Here is a 19,821-nt window from a genome sequence, read left to right on the forward strand (position 1 = left end):
GTCAATGTGAAATGCTTTCCTTGGCGTGTCTTTTATTAGACTTGGTGACCCTGAGATGCTACTTTTTTTTTTAGAACTTTCCAACACAGATCCCTGTGGAACTCTCTGGTTCTCTTACCACCCTCCTTATACTGTGCATGTGGGCAAGATCAACACACCTCGTCCTTTTCCAGGCATGCTTGTCAAAGTTCCAGTCCATAAGAACATCTTGATTATTGTCTCTTATTATCTTACTGATAATTACTCACAGTATACATTGAATTACCCAAATAATGAGAACTTGTCTTGCATGCTCTGATAAAGAATTCTAGTTGAAATATATATCAGCCAGGGTTAAATAAAGGCTCTAAACTTCATACAGGAGTGTCTCAATTCTTTTGTATTTTAATGACAACTTGTTTTTCCAGACTTCTCATTATTATTTATACTAGTTAATTGCTTCACTTTTATATCTGTCCAATATATTCCAAGTCTTCATCGTTATTTGTCTTAAACTGAAATAAAAGCAGCATCCTCACTCAGGGACTAGCTATCTTTACGCTCAAGATGTGAGCCATCCTGCACATTTCATTTGTGCTGACAGGATAAAGAATTTACACAGGTAGTTGAAGACTTCACAGTGGCATAAATAATTAAAAAATGCTTTTTAGCAACTTTTTGAGCAGTATTGCTGCTGGGCAATGTTCCTGAGTACTTTTTTGTTCTGGAGTACTTTAATCATAAGGGCATTTTTTATGATCATCTTATGAGAACACATGGAAACGGTGATGTGGTTGCACAGCAGCATTGCTCAAAAAGTTGTCCCATGTATCGCCACCTTCAGAGTCGCAATAATCACCCCAAATAACCAGCTGAAACATATTGTGGTCTACCTCAGTAAATTGTCATTTTCTAAAATATTATCTTTTCCCAGTTCATTTGGGCAACCCAAATGGAAAGAAATGGCAAAAGTCGTTAGATTGGTAAGTGTGCAGAAGTTGCATCACAAGGGGTTTCCTCTTAATAAAAATTAAGAAATATCATTGGAAGTTGATGATTTAAAAATCTACTGATCCCATGCCTTAAAGGAACATGCCAACCTTTGGGGATATAAGCCTATTTGCCATCAAGCAGGGTTAGTTAAGAGGAGACATAACCTTCTCTTTTCTATGCATGCAATAACTATAATATACAGTATACAATAACAAATGCAATCGAACTGATTGGGATCAAGGAAGTCAGTCCACAAGAAGAAAATCTGTATTAGTCTTGGAAAGGACTTATTGTAAGACTAAGACAAATTGCTTAAAGGTGTTTATACACCTCTTTTATGGTATTTACCAGAGGCTCCAACTATTGAGGTGGACACTGCATGTGCAACCTTGGTGCTGCTACAGGTAGTGGGATGGGAATTTTGGTTCCATACCGCCATTTCATTAGGAATTTTATTTTCATATCTAATTTGCATCTCCTACAGACAGTGAGCTTGCCAAACCTGTGGGCCCACCGTCTGGTCGCTTGTGCATTTCATTTTTAATGATCTAATTAATTAGTTCAATGCCCTTCTTGTAGAGCTACATGTTATTACAACATGCAATTACAGTTAGAGTCAAGGGTCATAATTTGTCTGAATATGTGGGCCTAATTGCATTTGTTAAAAGTCTTAATTAATTAATAAAGCACATTTTACCAAGGGCCACTGATACAGTATATATATAAATATGTGTGGCTGAATATTCTCTGAATACACTCTGCAAGTGTGCAATCCCACTGATTGGCACCTGTACAGGTCAGCCAACATTGAGCTGATAAACCCAGTCAGTGAGTGTTCAGCTGGGTGTTGGGTAGCCGTCAGTAGTGAGAGAGCCAGGCTCCTTCACTCTCCCTCTTCTAGGCAGCGCACTCTCTCTCCCTCTCCTTCTGGGCTTTTGAGAGAGTCTGGACACTCCACACCAGATCCGAGCAGGATGCGAGGTAGGGGAGGAGCAGAACCTGTTTTACCACCTGCATATGTTACACTGCAGGGGATTCTCACTGAACCTCCACCCTGACCTTCAGTTCAGACACAAAAGAGAGCACTCGGAGTGGAGAGTGCAGAGATCTCTCCTGTGCAAACTCGCTGGCTCTGAGAATGAACTATATAAACACGCACGCACGCACGCACGCACGCACACCACACACACACATACATACATACATACACACACACACACACACACACACACAATGAGAATGACTTGTGCATTTCCAGTTTTCAAATAATACAAATGCAATAACAAAGCATCTGCATCACATATTGATGGTCAACAAACACTGAGCTACTCTGTTGAAATGCTTTTTAGACAGAGAATAAAGGGGTTTATTGATTTAAATGTGTGTATTCTCAGGGAAAAACAATAACATGTGTTTGATATTTGGAGAAGACAGCAAACGACTGCAAACAATACAGAATAAATATACTGTACAGACAGATGTGCAAAAGAAAGGGAAGGGTAGAGTTGGGGGATGTTGAATGTCTATCCATATGGCATGATGAGTCTAAAATCAGAAATCAACAAAAGACAGAGGGGAAGGGCTCACTCCACAGATCATTGTCAAAAACACTTGAAACACATACTGTAACTGGCATGAAAACATGTTTCTCATGGCTCTGCATACATCTAGTGCATTCCAGGACATCACCATTGCCATAATGATCGATGGCAACAGATGCTCCCAGTGTGTGTGTGTGTGGGTGTGTTTGGGGGGGGGGGGGGGGTATGGACTCCAAATAAACACTCTAACGCATGCTGTCTGCTCCTATAGTATCCTGTCAAAGCATTCGCTTTTTAAATTAAAAACAATCGCACACTGATCTCTTAATACATGTATTAATGACCGACATTTCGACGCACATCCTTTATCAAGGACAAGCGCCTCTACTTGTGTGTGCATTCCTCCTCCATGCTTTTTCACAGCATTCGCTTTTATCTGCTGTTCCCTCTAAACACAACAGAGAATATACCAATGCTTCCAAGAAGCAGGAGGAACTCTGAGATGGCACTAGTGCTGACAGGAAATGGATGATGCTGGTCTTTACTGTGAGCAATGAGATGAGATGAGACAGACAGAGACAGAGAGAGAGAGAGAGAGAGCAAAGCCTGTGGAATCAGGAAACCTAGGGAGGGAGGTGGGGATGACAGGAACCTATGGATGCAAAAGGGAGCACTGAAAGGGAAATGAAAAGACCCAGCCTTTAAGCTGCAGATGATATGATATCTACAGAGGCACAGTGCTGGAGCGACTTCATGACAGATGTGAACTCTGGATAAAAAAAAGGCCATTGGGAAGCTTGACGGAAAGTTCGAGGAGAAAATACATTTCAAGTTTTCAAGAATAGACAACTGTATTGCAGTAATACTGCAGTTACTCTGCACTGTGTAAAAGCATGACAGTTATGCTTTCAGTCATTCAAAAGTAATGGACAGGAAGGGGGTTATGGGGTGGATAGAGAGAGCGCTGGAGAGAGAGAGAGAAAGAGAGAGAGAGAGAAGTGGGCAGAAATGGGAAAAGAGTTCTCAGTGGTTGAATTTCGGGGGGCGAAGCAGCAAGATTTAACTGCTTCCTTTGTGAGTAAATCTCCTTCTAGTCCCTTCCTGTTCCTTGCCTCCTGCTCAGGAGGACAGAGAAACAGGATAAGCTCTGCACTCTAGTTTCTCCTCTTCTGAACAGCCGCGCATTTGCAGGACTGCACCTAAGCCCGCTCACCAACTCCCACAAACCCAAACGGTGATTCTCAACCACACACCACAAGACAGTGGACTTTCCCATCTGTGCATTACTAACATAACAAAACTTTTTGAATTTGTAGCTCACAATATAACATGGAACCTTATCATGTAAATATATGCAGTTTTGACACTTCATAAATTTAAATATTTTGCCATGGTTTTAATAATAGAAGATAAAAAAAAATGTGCAAAGATAAGCATACTTCACAAGGTCTCACACACGTTCTTCCATCACTTTGTCACTCTGAATAGCATTTACACACCAACTGGTTTGATGCCAATCCCCTCCCACCTCTCCATCTGCAGCACAACAAGTATTAAATTCCAGACCACACCCAGTACTGGGCAGGAACAATTTGGGAGAGGAGGAGCCCCACACTTTTGCTCATTTCACTATTACTACAGTACTCCCTGCCCCTGGTCACGTTTCTAGGCTACTCACTACACATCATTCAGGCTCCACGTCTTACCATTTTGACCAAAAGAAGGCCATACTCTGAATTCTTTAATTCTTCTGATCTGTAAGTATTAATTATTTGTTTAGGCTACTCAACATACTTAATTTATTTTGCGCCTGGAATAGGCTGCCACTAGACAGTGTGTTAGTGACCGTTTACTTTTTTGGATAAGCTACTTTAGAGATGAATATTAGCCTACTATATCAAAAGCTTAACGAGAAGCCTGGCATAGTTTCCTGTGTGATAGCCTATTAAAAGTTTGAGGTTGCCTGGAGTTTTCAGAGCGTGCGGTGAAAGGGGCGTTGTCAACTGCGTGAGCGTGTGGGACGCGGCGCTGATGGCGCTAATTGAACCACCGAAGCAATAGGAATTTGTCTGGTGCTGTGTTTATAGTTTGCAGTGTCTGGTGAAACTAATATTATATTGAGGAATTTAAAGTGTTTATTTAGGCGTCATCAGAATACTGTGTTGTCATTTGAGTGTTTTTGTTAAAGAAAGAGTAATAAGCTCGAATAACTATCTGGCTGAGCTATAATAAACAACGTAAATCGACTGTCTAGACTACTTTAGTGGAGAAATAGTCGGAGTTCAAACTTTTACCTACCACATGAACTTTTTTTTCCCCTGGTGTCTGGTATGACGCCCCCTGGTGTCAATTTACAAGGTCGTCATAGTAAGTGGTGTGATCAAACTCAATGAGGCAAAGCCAACATTCTGTAAACAGCTTTGTTTTGTTTACCCATTTGCCCTTTGTTAATTGACTTCATGAGTGCATGTGTTCTTTTTTCATAGACCTGTAGACTCTTTCAACCATGTGTTTTGTGTGGGTGAATTAATAGGTTTCAGAGCACATTAGATGCAATTCAGTTTCATTTGTGACCCGTTTGTGTAAACAAACAAACAAACAAAAAAATGTCAAAAAGTTATTATAGGCTATAAAATCTCTACTGATATACTTTCTTGTATCATCATTGTTCACTTGTTTGTGAGGTGGTCACCTCTCTTTCCATCTATCTCTCTCTCCATCCCTCTCTCTGTCTCTCTGGCACATGTGTGCAGTGAGTGTTGGGGGTTGGGGAGTCGTGTTGTGTTTTCATGAGTGGTCTCGCCCTCGCAGCATCGTGGATTTCCGGAGGCCTGGCTCCTCTGGGATTAGTGCACAAACAAAAGCCAGTATGGCCGCCACGATCCACACCAAACCACGCAGCATGCTGTGCTCTGCCTCAGACTACTTTCTTGTCTCTCTCACACTTACAGTATAGGCAGAAAACGAACGTTCACAACAAGCATTGAGAAACAAACAAACAAACAAACAAAAAAGTGGCAGGAGCAAAGAAAGCGAGGGATAAAGGAGCACTTATTCTTTCCCCTGGACGTCCCTCTTTAGTGTGATTTATGGGCTCTCAATCCGACGGTCCGGCATGCCGGCCTGATGCTTATCCCTAGGTTGTGTGGCAGCAGCTCATTGTATCTTCAGCTGGCAGGCTTCCAGGCCCTGACTAGCGGCTGCTGGAGGGAAATCTCTCGAGGGCCCTTATGCTACGTGTGAGCTTCCATAGGTGTCACTATTTATGCTGCATCGCACGTCTCTTCCTGCTCCTCTCGCCTCTGTGGCATTTTATCCCAGACATTACCCGAGAGCCACTCACAGATAGGCCTTAACTCTGAGCCTGACTCTGCTGCTGAGAGCATCCCTGGAGATATGAGAGTGAGAGAGGCCTTTTAGCCAGCATTGGAAAATAGCTGCAATTCCCTGTGAAATCGGGCGGATGGCAAACGTAGAAGTGACATGTAGCCAGTTAAATGACCAATGGCTCACATGAGCTAATAGGCAGACTCTGATTTTCCATGTGTTAATTTTCCATTTTCTAAACACGTGTGATGTGTGGGATTTTTATTTTTCTTCAACTCCCCATCACGCCACTTCACTAAGTGTTCTGTCTTTGTGTTCTCTGGTTTATGTGAAACTCGTGCTAACGAGTCCCCCCAACTTACACACCCTTTCTTTTAAAAAAAAAAAAAATAACAAAAAAAACAGCGAAGAGTGAAATCATACCTCCCATTGGCATAGCGAAAGGCATACTCACGCATAAAAGTGCTGCTTGCAGGGCTTTTTGAGATTAGGTGGCGAGTTTTGCGCCTGGCCAGTCAGGGCAGAATAGGGGGCTTGTCAACGTTCGGATCAGGAAAGAGCCTCTCCCTCTATTTGCGAGCCAGGCTGAGCTTGCGGCCCTTTTGTGATTCTAAAAGCTGACGGCAAAGCAGAGCAGCCAATGTACTCAGGGCCTGATCACCACTGTTATCTTTATACTCTCTGTGTGTGTGTGTGAGTATGGTGGTGGTGGGGGGGAGGTTGACTCCGCTAGAGCAAAGACCGGGCCCGAGGAAAATGCAGGCATTTTGGCTTTTCTTTTTTGTCATTCTGTTTGTCTTGTTTTGTGCTTTCACAACAGATCTCAGGATAGCATGCCGGTGACTGGTTTTCTCCCCATCAGACAATAGAGTGATGATATGTTGCTGTGAGATACCTTAGAGCCATACCAGCACTCACTGACGCCCCCCTGAACATGCCCCTGTCAACACTATGAGCTTCATTGAGAGACTGAATGCTCACTCTCCAAAGCTCAGTGTTGAGCATGAATGCTAGCACACTGGAAGGGAAGTTCAAGCAAAGTCTGGATTCTCTTTTGTGTCCTCTAAAGTTTGTGTCAACCAGTTCGAGTTTGTTTTTGCCAGTCAGAGAAAGAATGTGGATACAACCCATCTGTTGTTAATGAACATGGAGCAGAGGTCACAAGGGTGTGTGTGTGTGTGCACGTGTGTTTGTATGAATGTGTGTGTGAGGAGGTGGAGAAGAAAGGGAAATTAATTCAATGTCTTTTTTTTAATCTGAGTCACACATTACAGCGTTTCAGTGGAACAGGTGATGACAGATGGTCATGTGCTGCAGACTCCTCTGCATTCTCTCTGTTTCTCTCCTGCCTGACCCCTTGGCTTCTCTCAGTTGGTGTTCGTCATTTCTTTACATGGTGGCTAAATTGTGTGTGTGTGTCTGTGTGTGACTTATGAAGGGTATATAAAAATATAGTACAGTGTCCAGTGGCCTTAAATAAACAGATAGAGTTGGATAGAGATTGAATGAGATAGACAGAGAGAGAGAGATAGATAGACAGACAGAGAGAGAAAGAGAGAGACAGAGAGAGAGAAGCTGAAAGTTGGAGCTCTTTAATCTGGCACAGTGTGTTTTGGGCAGCCTGTGTGGTTCCCATGAGTGAGGCGATAAATTGCAGATGTCTTGCAAACGTTTGTTGGATTCAGAACCGCATGGAGGTGGAACTGCTGCTCACGTGCACGATCCCAGCCCGCCGGGTCAAGGCAGCCTCAATGCTGTCTGCCAGCAGTCAGACAGGCTGACACACACACACACACACACATATACATATACACAAACATGTTAAAAGGGGGCAGTAAAATACAAAGGGGTAGAGAAGCAAGAACAGACATGCACATGGCTTCAAATAACCACACAGACGTACATATGTTATGTATACACTGGGGGGAAGGGCAAGGGCAGCATCTTCAAACAATCTTACCGCACTGCAGAGACGTTCATGTTGATGTGTGTTTGTGTATGGGGAGGAGGTATTTGTCTTCCTCTTTCAGACGTGAGGAAAGACACACACAGTGAAAGGAGACAGTCACTCACTAGTGCACTGCACCGTAACACTACAATGCAAAGGGAGGGGGAGTAGTGGTGTCTGGTTGAGGGCTGACACAAACACCCGCACACTTTTAGGAGGAGCACAGACACATATGGCTTTGCTATTAGGCTCTCCATAAACCTGGTCAGTTGTTGGCGCTACTATGCAGTGCGCTCTTGCGGCATCTGCTCCTTGCATAAAGCGATCGGAGCGAACGCCAAGCAGCCACTGAGGAGGCCGTAGATCAAGGAGCGCCTCGGCCCCTGGCGGCCCATCGCACTCTTGAGCAAAATAAACCCAAAATGTTTAGTCTTGCGTTTCGCCGATTCAGCAAATGAGAGCTCTAGCAAACATAAACACACCTCGCTTCTTCTCTCTTGCTCTCGCTCCTCTCTGTTCGATAGGGACGGACCATAAGCTGGAAAAAACATCCTCTCTCTCTTTCTCTCTCTGTGTGAAGGCTCTCTAGTCAGAGATGAAAGTTACTTGGCTGGGACCCAGCAAGTGTGAGATAGAGGGGAGATTGGCGTTGGCGACGTGAAACAGATCCGCCTCCGTGGGGCATTCATGGTTTCTTTTCTTGTGTGTGTGTTTAGTTTTTTTTTTTTCCCTTTCTTTTTTTCTTTGGGCTCCGTCACGTCTGTTTGGGGCCTCCATGTGGGAGCCATTACTCATGCCTGTGCCCCGTCAAGCGCGGAATGCTGTGTGAAAACCAAGGCAGACAGGCAGCACCTGCCCAGATGGCAACGAGCACCAGAACCAGACCCGGCTAGCATCTGGCTCTGCACTGGCCCTGACCTGGTGCCGGTCTGCTGAACTAGTCGGTTGTGGACTCTGCTGTTCTGTGGGGTGAGCGCTTGGGGTGGAGGGTTGTTGGAGTGTGTGTGTGTGGGGGGGGGGGGGGGGGGGGGGTTAGTGAGTAGTACAAACCTTCAGCGGGCTCACACTTCCGAACGTCCAAGCCTCTGGTGGCAGATGCCTTGGAGATGAAAGCTGTGCAGGGCTGCCAGGCTTTAGGTGATAGGCTTTAAACTCAGCAGGCAGCTAGCGAGACGACTACTGAGAGTGGAAGTGCATGTGTGTGTGTTTCTTTCTCTCTCTGTTTGTGTGGAGGGGTGGGTGTGCATGAGTGCCGTGCTTCGCAAAACATTTTGCCATCTTTGGCAACAAGAAATGCTGCAAAATGAGCATGCTTTAAAAAATGACATGAATAGTTTTTACTTCCCAATCAAAAACACACAAAGAGCATACAAATTATTGTTTAAAAAACTAAATATATACACATAAATATATGTGTGTGTGTGTGTGTGTAACTGGAGGTTTATGTGTGTGTCTTTGTGTATGTGAACACGTCTGGTAGTGCTTGTGAAATAGACACTCTGTAGGAATTCCCTCAGCTTCACAGGGGTCATGACCCCAACAGCCCCGTCATCCTCCCCCTCTGCCTGGTCATGAATGAGCGAGTAGGAGTCCCTCAGATAGATGCTGTCTGTCTGTCTGTCTGTCTGTGCCAACACTACTGATCCATAAGACTAATGAGGCAGAACACTACTTAAGCAACATTTATCTTCTGTTCATCACATCATTCTGTGTGAATGTCTGAGATCTCTCTCTCTTTTAGTCTGAGCCTTTTGTCCGCCAAGTCACTGCCTCGGGGCTGGAGTTTGGGATGCCTGTTTGACGCGGCATTCTTGTTCACTGAGGGTGCTTCCTGTCCTTCCCACTTAGTCTTCTGCCGCCTGTCTGTCAGTCTCAGCTCAGCTGGCCTGTCTGGGTTACAGTGGCTGGAGAGCAGAGCAGCGCAGCGCGAGGCTAGGCACAGGGTGGGGCTTATCGTTCTCTTGGACTGTACCCAGAACAGCACAGGGCTCTTGAAAAAAAAACTCCCCTCCCACTGGACTGATGCCAGGGAAGAACTTTTGGCCTTTGTGTGTTCTCTAAAAATAAAGTCACTGCCACTGCCATTGTTGTGCAAACACAAATGATGGCGTATAGGATGGGTTGTGTTTCACACACAGGCAAACAAGGATGAGGGTGGGAGGGGAGGGGTGGAGGAGGGGGGCACATCCCAAGCAGCACAAAACGAAGGTCTTGATTTTTCCTTTTGGACTGAACGTTTTCAAGGTTTGTCCCCACTGCACCCTCCATCCTGCTACCACCCTCCACTTCCAGGCCAGTCATCCACAGTAATAATGTGTTAAAGCGTGGTTGGAGTTGCGCCTATGCAGTAAAAACAAGCCCGTATAAATATCTCAGTGTTGAGCTCAGGCATGGCATCTCTAAGCAGCCCCACTCGCACTGAAATGGCCCTTTGTCTAAGTCTTTCCTGAAACAAAGAACGGGCTGTCAAAGAAAAATGGCTATCACAGTTTTGATTTCACATATATTGTTCAAACTGGAGAGACTGAATGAAGGAGAGACGGAAAGAGAGGAGGAAGAATATTAGAGTTGACAGAATGCTTCCAAGATGAGTGCCGCAGGGACATTTTCATCAATTTGACACGGCAAATTGAAAAGTAGCCGCCGGCTCCCTGCCTACAAACACCTTGAACGAAAAAAGGAGAAAAAACGAAGCAAAAAAAAAAGAAGAAGAAAGCGTTGGAGCTCCGTCGCTACTGTTGTCCTCCCTCCTTGTGTGGCACATCTGTTTACAATGAGACGCAGAAATGAAAGTAAATGCATTACGAGATATCTGCGGCTTTTTAAAAGATTGCTCTGTGTCGGGGAATATTGATCGTAATTAAATCATTGTCTGCGGGTTTGGGGGCCCGCCAGCGCGTTCCTCCCTGCAGAGCAGATGGGTCTTGCTTGTAGTCAGAGTGGCCCCAGTGATGTGCAACATCAGTGCCAGAAAACCTTATCTGCAACCTCCATCCTCCCATCCTGTCCGTGACAGACGAGGAAGATGGAGAATCCTGCAGGGATGCTCCCACGCGCATCTCTCTGTCGGCCATTTAACTTTCTCTAACTTCCGCTTACACAAACATAGGTGAAGTTATAGGATTGAGGCTGGTTGTAAATTGCTTGTGTGGAGTAGTACCTGGGTACTTGTCTTGGCTGTTCCACGTAATTTAAAGCTATAGTGTTTATGTATGGCATGAATGTAGAGATAAGGCTCAGGGCCGGATTTCCCTTTACACTACAGAAGTTGCATAAGGCCCCGCAAGTTAAATGAAGGCCCCCTTCCGCGTCTCCCCCATGTTGCTGGCCTAGCCTGACAGGGAAGTGAATCCTCACTTTAAATACGTTCATAATATGCTCAAGATGAAACTAGCAGTTTTTCAGCAGAAACATGCGAGGACCCATCTAAACTGATCGGTGAGCTAATCAGTGGCCCATACATTTCTAAAACAAGTAAATGGTTTTACAATAGCCTTTTTCAGTCAAGCTTTATTGGTTTAGATACAACTGCAACAAGTTAGATTTTGGCCCTCAGAGTTAAGGTAGGAGGGCCCCTTAGCAGGATTTTACTTAAGGCCCCATGGAGGTCTGAACCGGCACTGATAAGGCTCATGCAAAAGGCCTGCTACAGGTTGTTGGGGAAGCTGCTTTCAATGGCCTTGGAAATGGATAGTCAGAGGTTATAAGTGGTGTGTAAATTTGCTTCAAATAGTTGGACAAGAGGGGTTAATTTGGGGTCACCCATTTTTATATAAACACACACAGCTTTAAGTAATCATAACTAAAACAGACCTCTAAGACAACAATGGCAACCATGACAAAAATGAGCTGATCAATCAGCTGGGAGCAACTGCTGTGACAGGCAGGCAGGCTTGTGAACTTCTGACCTGTATGGTAGCTGACTCCAGAACAGATTCAGCTCAGGGACTGCTGCATTCCAGAACGTACAGCTCTGTGCATTTGCAGCAGACCTGAGACCTGTAAGTGAGCAGCAGCAGCAGCACACTGCAGCTCCGACCGTGAAGCTCACGAGGAAATACCAGAGGCAAACGAGAGCGCATCGTCAGCCGTCCAGCCGCTGGCCCCGAGTCAAAGACACGTTTCCTGTGCGGAGTGATGGATGTGTGATGGCCACTGTTCAGGCTGAATTGGATCCCCCTCTCTCTCTCTCCCTCATCGGTCTCTTTTCCATACCAATGCTTCTCGCAGAGTAAGAAATCACACTGTTAAGGTTTAACTGTGGTTTACCTCTTGGGTCCCAGGCAGGTCACCACACAGTGGGAGCTGCATGTATGTGCTGTTGAGTACAGGCGGAATGTATCGCTTCACTGAAATACGAGTTGTTAGATTTAAATATCTGCCACATGGTTTGAGGTAAATGACTAAATGATGCAACATGATATTCTTGTCATAGTGATGGTCTGATATTAAAGTGTCACTTATCTTCCTTCCACACACACACACAGATAAAGCAAGAGCCCTTTGAAAGGTTGTACCCTGGGAGTCACGTGACTTGAGTAGAAAGCTGTCAATCAAGCAGCTGGAAACAGGGTTGCACCAGGCACATGACCTAAGAGGGAGAACTCTGAGCAAGAGTGAGTGAGTGAATGAGAGGCAGACACTGACTGCCCATGACACATATACACATGTAAATCTCTCTCTCTCTCTCTCTCTTTCTCTAAAAGCCACAGACGGAGCTTTGCAGGGTGGCGTTTGCAGCGTGGAGTTTTCCCTTTGGCTTTTCCATCATTTGTTCCATGACTGCAGTGTCTGTTTTCAACAGTGGCTGATTTGGAAGCATGTTGGCGACTGTGGCTTTGTTTTATGAAAAAAAAAAAGACATTAAAAAAGTGAAACTCAAGTCAGCGTTTTCCATCGAGCTTCGCGGGAACCAAGATGAGGTTGTTTGGCAGAGAGAGAGAGTGAGAGAGTATGAGAGATGGAGAGAGAGAGAGAGAGAGGGCAGTAACAGTAACAGCAGCAGCAGCTCTCTCTAAAAAGCTGACTCCAATTGATTTGCTAATGATATTTTATAGGTCCACAAACCTTCGAGAGGGAAACTCAACTGTCATTACCAAACCACAGCCTTGCAGATAGGGAGCCCTTTACAGCACAGCGTAATCCTGCCCCCTTTTCCAAGACAAACGCTCACTGGTCTTCATGTTCCATCGCACATTAACTTTTAAAGGATCCATAGCCCCCTACCCCATTACGGGGCTCAACTAAAAGCTGGAATGACCCCTTCCTGTCCCCCCACCTTCTTATGAGCAAAAGCAGCTGCATTGCAGATGTGCAGGAGCTTAAGGGTCCACAGTGGGTGGGTGATTGACTCTGATGTACGGACGGGTCCTACAAATTTCATTCATCATAAAATGTAATTGCGAGTCAATTACTGCGCTGGGTGACAGGGGCCGTTTACGTTGGCGATTAATTGCCGGCATATTGCAATCAATTGTGGTTATTTGTCACGATTACATCAGGGCAATGCTGTGTGCGTTGTGTGAGTGAGACCAAGTCCCAGTGTGGTGGCACAGAGATGACATGAGATATCCCATGTAATACATGCTTTAAGAACAGGGGACTTATCTGAAGAATGCATGGGTGAGCATTGGCACATAGCTGTTATGTGTTGTGAGACTTGTGTGGAATTGTCCATAAAGCCGGCTTTTTTCACGCTCTTTATCAACAGCCGCAAGAAGAAAAAAAACTCCACAATGACTGCTTGTTCCTTTAGGGCGTGTGCACACAATCAAGTGCAGGAGATAGGACACATCCGGGACTGAGTTTGTGTTAGTCAGGGTGTGAAAATGTGTGAAAGTGAACGTGGGCTTCTTGCGTTTCCATGGGCCTCTTTCTTTAATTGCCTTTATATTTTAGCTGACTTAAAGCAACATGCCCCCACCACCACACAGTCAAGCTCCAATGGGACCTCTGTATCGCCAAGATCTATGGAGAACAGTGTTTCTGTTGTGAGGCCCTTAAGATACAGCGGAGTGCACCAACTGGAGAATGTCAAAATAAGTGAAAACTTGCAGGACTGCTTGACAATCTATTCAAAAAAGGGAAGTATTGAACTTGTCTAGAGTTCCCATAGATTGTATCTGACTCAGACAGTGTTGTGTCCAGTGAAGTCATCCAGTTCCGATTTCTAGCTTCTCTGCACTAGCATCCTGTCATTCCAGAACACTCGTGTGCAGCAGTGATCGGCCAAGAGCAGCAAAGTTTGGTTTCTGGATGTTTTCATTTGCTCTCTCCCTTTCTCTCTATGTCCCTCTCTTCCTCTCTCCCTTTTGTCTTTTCTTGGTTAGTTTTCCTCCCCACCTCTGTGGAGATTCCTTTCCCTCCATTTCCAGCCGTCTGTCCCTCCCTCTCTCCTCCTCCTCCTCGTCCTCCACCGCCTCCTCCCATCGCTCGCTCCGCCCTACCCCCGTCTCAGGGCCAGGCATCTGTGGAGAAAATGAGAACCATGTGTGGACCAGGGACCACGCCGCCGCCCCTCCGTCCAACCAACCAACCAGCCACCCACCCAGCTCCACCTCACCACTTCACACTTCAGGAAAAAGCACAGCAGTAGCAGCAGCAGCAGCAGCAGCAGCAGCAACACTTGGAGCCAAGGCTCTCTTGGATGGTGGCACAGCTCCGATTGGTCTCACCCCCAACCCCAGGGGGTTGTTTTTAATGAAAAATAGTGCTTGTGTGTTATCTGCATCCTTTGGACTATAGTTTGGACTATAGATATGGTGTAGAGAGCTTCGCGGAGTTGCCAGATAAGTGTGGTTGGCTGTGTGTGTGTGTGTGATGTCCACCCGCCACCCACGGTTCGGCCCCCTGTCTTTCTCTCTCTCTCGCTCCCCTTCGGGCACTTCCCTTCCATCCGCAAGCCTCGGAGGCCAGTGCGGGAGCCTGCTTCCTGTCAGCTGATGTGGTTTGCTTTTATTGTGACTCCATGTTGGCGGGAGCTTAATGCCTGCTTGGCTGGCTGACTAGGCTGGGCTGGGCTGGGCCGGCTGGCTCGCCACGCGTGTGCCAAAACGGGGAACACGGGGCGTGCCCATTTCACACAGGGATCCTCCCACAGTCAGGCTTGTTTGTTTTGAGGACAAACACAGAAAATGTGCTCATCAGTCTCATGCGGAAATCACCTTTTAGATTTCAGCAGGCTGGTAAACAGGAAGCCATACTGTCAGGCTGTCAGTTAGTGACACGTGTTAGTCAAATCTTTTATTCTAGAGGAATACACATTACTTTCGCAGCATTCACAGGTGTTTGCTGAGGTCTTTGTCTACATCAGGGAAGTATTAGTTAACACTCATTGCCTTAAGCATATTAACTAGCACCATGACAATGTTTTTGTCCAGAGCCATAAGTCTTCATGATGCTTTGTTGAGTAGTGTATTGAGTGAGTAATTTTTTACCATGAACGGAACTCATTAACAGGGAATATTGCTTTGAATGAATCCATTTGTAGCTGCCAAGCTTCTCTTTAACACCCTCAATCATTGGTATCACAGTAGTTAGGGAGTGGATCTTGGCTTGCGCACCAAAGAGAATTCACAGAGGGGTCACTGGAGGATGCACGAAGAGGAGAACGCTTCTTGTCTGTGTTGTTGTTGGGCAAGACTGAAAAAACGTTGATCTGCTTAATCATTGGCTCTGCAGTTATGAATGGCGCTGATCTTTATAGCAGATGGCTCCAGCCCAGTTTGAACTCTGGCAAATTAGACGAGAATGAAGTGGAGGACGAGCTGCGGCAAATGTCTCTCATATGATTAGGCAGCGCATTCGGAATGATCTTGTTACAGCCGGAGATAACCAGTCAAGTGGTTTGACGAGTGCGGCACCATGAACTGTCATTGAGAGCTGTTTCTTTCCTCGCGTGTATTGAACTGAGTCATTGAGTGACTCAGATGCCCTCTCGCTCTTTCGCTCTCTCTTCCCCATCTCAAGTCCCATTTTCGCTGCCACTTGGAGCCCCAAATCGACATGTTTGTCATCCTGAAATGATTTTTCATGACACAATATTATGGTCTTTATTTGGCTAGTGTCGCAGGATGTGGTGAAGTGATTCAGAGAGCAGGAAATGAAGTGCTATCATGCAAATGGGCACATATTTAATGTCCCGCTCACTTACTCGGCTTCTCTCTCTCTCTCTCTCTCTCTCTCTCTCTCTCTCACACACTCACACACACACACACACACACACACACACACACACACACACACACACACACACACACACACACACACACACACACACAGGACTAAGAAAATAAATCCCGGAGCTTCCAGAATGACTCAAGATTTGGAGGTTTGGGTGATGCAGAGATGTGTGTGTGTGTGTGTGTGTGTGTGTGTGTGTGTGTGTGTGTGTATAGGGGGTGAGGTGAGGTGAGGGTTAGGGTGGTGGTGGGGAGGGAGGTTGTCAGAATGTTAGTTCTCAGCCCTCAGTCCTGAACAGTGTGGCCCATCGGGCTCTGAGTCCATGCCGTAGGGCTTTGCGCCCGTGACTGGTTGTATCCGCTGGTGAAAAGAGGAGCAGACGCTATCTCAGTGCTACCGCTGCCACACCGTTACCTCATCAATAAAGCAGACAAACGTGTGGCGCGTTCCGCTGCACTCTGGATGGATCCCTCACTCCCTCCTTCCCCTGGGACACACGAGGAGCCACGGCTCAGAGCTGCACACATCAGGGAGATGGAGAGAGAGAGAGAAAGAGAGAGAGAGAGAGAGAAAGAGAGAGAGAGAAAGTACATTTCTCCTTGCATCGGGCACCTCTAGCTGAGTAGCATATGTCTTTGGGTGTTTTACAGTAGCAAGTACTGTACATCAACATAACTATTTCAGTATCTTAACTGAATCATAAAACCCAATCCACAGTCTCTATGCTCAGACTATGGCCGTAAAGTAACTTCCAGGCTTATTGTATTAACATTTTTATACATCAATAAGTAAGCATATTACATGGCAGCCGTTACTTCTACAATCAGTACTTACTTTGGTTCATGAATCTTAGCTTACGGAAGCAGAGAGGGAAAGAATCTGGGGGTTACATTTTCATAAAAGTGTTTAGTTTAGACTGAGGAATACATTCCACTTCTCTAAAGCATTTAGCCAAATTCACTCGGTGTCTTTTGTTTTGTTTTGCAGCTGTAGTCTACGTCTTCTGTAGATATAAATAGTCTCATGGACGGATGTTCGGATCTTTTCTTGTTCTTTTTGTCTCCAGATTCCTCGCTGCTAGTCCTGAGTTCTCACCACCATGTTGGTAATACTGGCCTTCATCATCCTCTTCCATATAATCTCTGCCATTCTTCTATTCATAGCAACAATAAACAATGTGAGTATGAAACAGGCAGCCTTACCTTTAATGGTATATCATATAATAAGTATAATAAAGTATAATAGCATAAAGCATAAGTTATAAGCCTCTGTCCCTCTTCCTCTGCTATTGGGACTCCTCTTATCTGTCTTGTCCATCTTATATGTCCTAATCTCGTCCTGCTTTAACTTTTCTCTCCTCTCTACTAGGCCTGGTGGGTTGCTGGACCAGAGAAGAATCCCCTCTATGCTGACCTGTGGTACATCTGCAATAACACGCATTGCGGACCCATACCAAACAGCGCATCCGCTGAAGCAGGTATCCAAAAGTAGTAGCACTCGCCTATGACTTATGCATGCGGAATGAGTATGTGCCAATCTGTAGTCATGCATAATACACACTGATTTATGTAAAGCTGGACATAGTTTCCAAGCGAGCTGGGGGGGGAAGCTGTCAATAATGTAGGAGTCTGTTTTGTTGGCTTCCATTGGTCACGTGCACAGAATCTCCTAGGATTATGTGAGAGTTCAGGCATGAGTATACTGTATAATTCATCTGGAGACATCAGAGTGAGACACACTGTAACACCCGTCCCCCCCCACCCCCCACCCACCCGCAACAGGCTACCTCCAGGCTGTGCAGGCGACCATGATCCTGTCCACTATCTTGTGCTGTGTGGGCTTCTTCGTGTTCATCCTGCAGCTCTTCCGTCTGAAGCAGGGCGAGCGCTTTGTCTTCACTGCCATCATCCAGCTGCTGTCTTGTGAGTCTTCACTCTCGATGGTTTGGGAAACAGCTGTTTAAGACAACGGTTTAAAGTAGCACACAAAGTCACTTACAGGCTGCCATTGCATTATAATTAGTTGTTTTGTAACGATTTTTATAGAAGAACCCAATTCAGATAAATCATCTCGTTTTCAAGGGGTCATTTAGGACAATACAACACATAAGACACATCACAGAAATACACCAACACATAGAATACACCAACACATTTGCCAGAGTTATCAACAGAAGCTCTCCCAATCCCACTTCATAACACAATCAAGACAGTAGTAATGTTCTAATGATTTGAATCTGATTTTTGCTTACATGTCCACCAGCTGAACTGTTCCAACACACACATTCCAACTAACTCTCAGATAGACGTGGCTCAGAGACTATGGTCAAATCCATTTTAGACCTAGCTATCTTCCTGATAAAAATCTAAAATGACAAAATTGCCCTTCTTTTTGCCTTTGTTCTTTTCCCTTCTCTGTCCCCTCCCAGCACTGTGTGTGATGGTTGGAGCCTCCATCTACACGGCCCAGCGCACATCCTTCCAGGAAAAGAAGTTGGAGACGGGCAACTATGGCTACACCTTCGTCTTAGCCTGGATCGCCTTCCCCATGACTTTGATCAGTGGCCTGATGTATCTAGTTTTGAGGAAGCGCAAATAGACAGAACTCACCTCACCATCGCTAAGAAGCTATATTGCCTTGAGCAATTTCTCTGTAAATATTCTTATTTTTATGTGTAGTTTTAAATACCAAATGCCGAAAATATAAAAGTACATCAAAAGAAAGCGTCTTATTAAGTGTAGTATACTGGAATCTTTTTTTCATTAGGAAAATGGTATGATATGTAGAATTTTAACCCTTTTTTGTCAATAAAATACAAAACCTCCAAAAAAAATCATTGTTGAATCAAATCCATGAAAATATGCAATGCTGTGATTTCAGGAGCTTTACACCCGGGAATGAATTTGCAAACTTGAAGCCAAAGATGCTCCATACTTCAACCTGTTCAAGAACAAGCACTTACAAAACCACTATGCAGTTTATTCATTTGCTATAGGTTCATGGTCCAGTCATATTCCACCGGGACACAGCTCCTCTCCAAAACATGGCCATCTGGCTGCAGTCTCAGCAGCATCTTTGACCATTAGATGAATGAAAAGCCAAAGAAGGAAAACTAAATAAGGTCAGGTTGTTTTTGGGCAGGGCACTAGACTATACTTGAAATGGAGTAAATTGTTGACGGTTGGAGGGAAAAGCTGCATAATTGTGCCTGTTCTTGTGAATTAGTCTTTTTCTAGAGTTTTATCCATAGTTCTTAATTGTATTGCATGTTTTGTTGTACTTTGCTTTATTTTAGCTTAAAACGCATCAGTAAATCTATTATTGTGTTTTAGATCATGCGTTATACATTTAGCGACCAATACCTCCTGGGGCTTTAGGATTATTTGGAATATTGAGTAATAGGTGGTTAGGATTGTGTATGAACCCCAGACTAAAACTCATCAAATCACCTCTCATAATGAGCAAAGACTTGCAAATGTCATATATAAAAAGTAATACATAAACATTTAAGCAACTTTTGACAAAGACTGTATTTATTGTGTAGTAAATGCATTGTGTTGCTGTTAATATTTTTGCAATGAAGTATTTCTTGACCCAAAAGCTTGAAACCAATTTCCTTCTGGCATATGATATGAAGTAGTTTATGTAGGTTAGGATCTTCAAATGTTTGTAATTGGATGCAATCTCAGCCAAAGGCAGCTTCTTTTGCTCAGCTTACATCTTCTCTCTTGCCCAACCTCTCGCCTCTTCCTGTATTTCCAAAGAGACAGACCCCCAGCCAGGGCTCGAAAAGTGTTTTTTGTGGTCATAATTAAAACGCATTTTACATTAAAGTGCATCATTGTGTTTGTC

General features: G+C 44.9%; 1 protein-coding gene across 3 annotated transcripts; it reads left to right on the plus strand.

The window, feature by feature from the left end:
* Positions 1-4,143: 4,143 nt before the first annotated feature.
* emp2 (epithelial membrane protein 2) lies at positions 4,144-19,802 on the plus strand. Of its 3 annotated transcripts, XR_012982600.1 has the most exons (6): positions 4,144-4,270; positions 17,036-17,146; positions 17,338-17,446; positions 17,751-17,891; positions 18,398-18,621; positions 18,850-19,802. XR_012982600.1 is itself a non-coding variant. In XM_076266166.1 (5 exons), exons 2-5 carry the CDS (start codon positions 17,069-17,071, stop codon positions 18,565-18,567), a joined length of 498 nt encoding a protein of 165 aa, XP_076122281.1. In that variant the 5' UTR covers positions 4,144-4,270; positions 17,036-17,068; the 3' UTR covers positions 18,568-19,802. The 3 variants fall into 3 exon arrangements, 2 of the variants coding, with proteins under 2 accessions (XP_076122281.1, XP_076122282.1); XM_076266166.1 differs by having other exon boundaries at positions 18,398-19,802; XM_076266167.1 differs by lacking the exon at positions 4,144-4,270 and adding an exon at positions 12,269-12,404 and having other exon boundaries at positions 18,398-19,802.
* Positions 19,803-19,821: the final 19 nt, after the last annotated feature.

Source organism: Alosa pseudoharengus, unplaced genomic scaffold (assembly GCF_046254945.1).
Source record: "Alosa pseudoharengus isolate Yale_2024_CS ecotype anadromous, Long Island Sound unplaced genomic scaffold, YU_APseudo_1.1 YU_APseudo_1.1_scf_4, whole genome shotgun sequence".
In the NCBI taxonomy this organism is placed as follows: Eukaryota; Metazoa; Chordata; class Actinopteri; order Clupeiformes; family Clupeidae; genus Alosa; species Alosa pseudoharengus.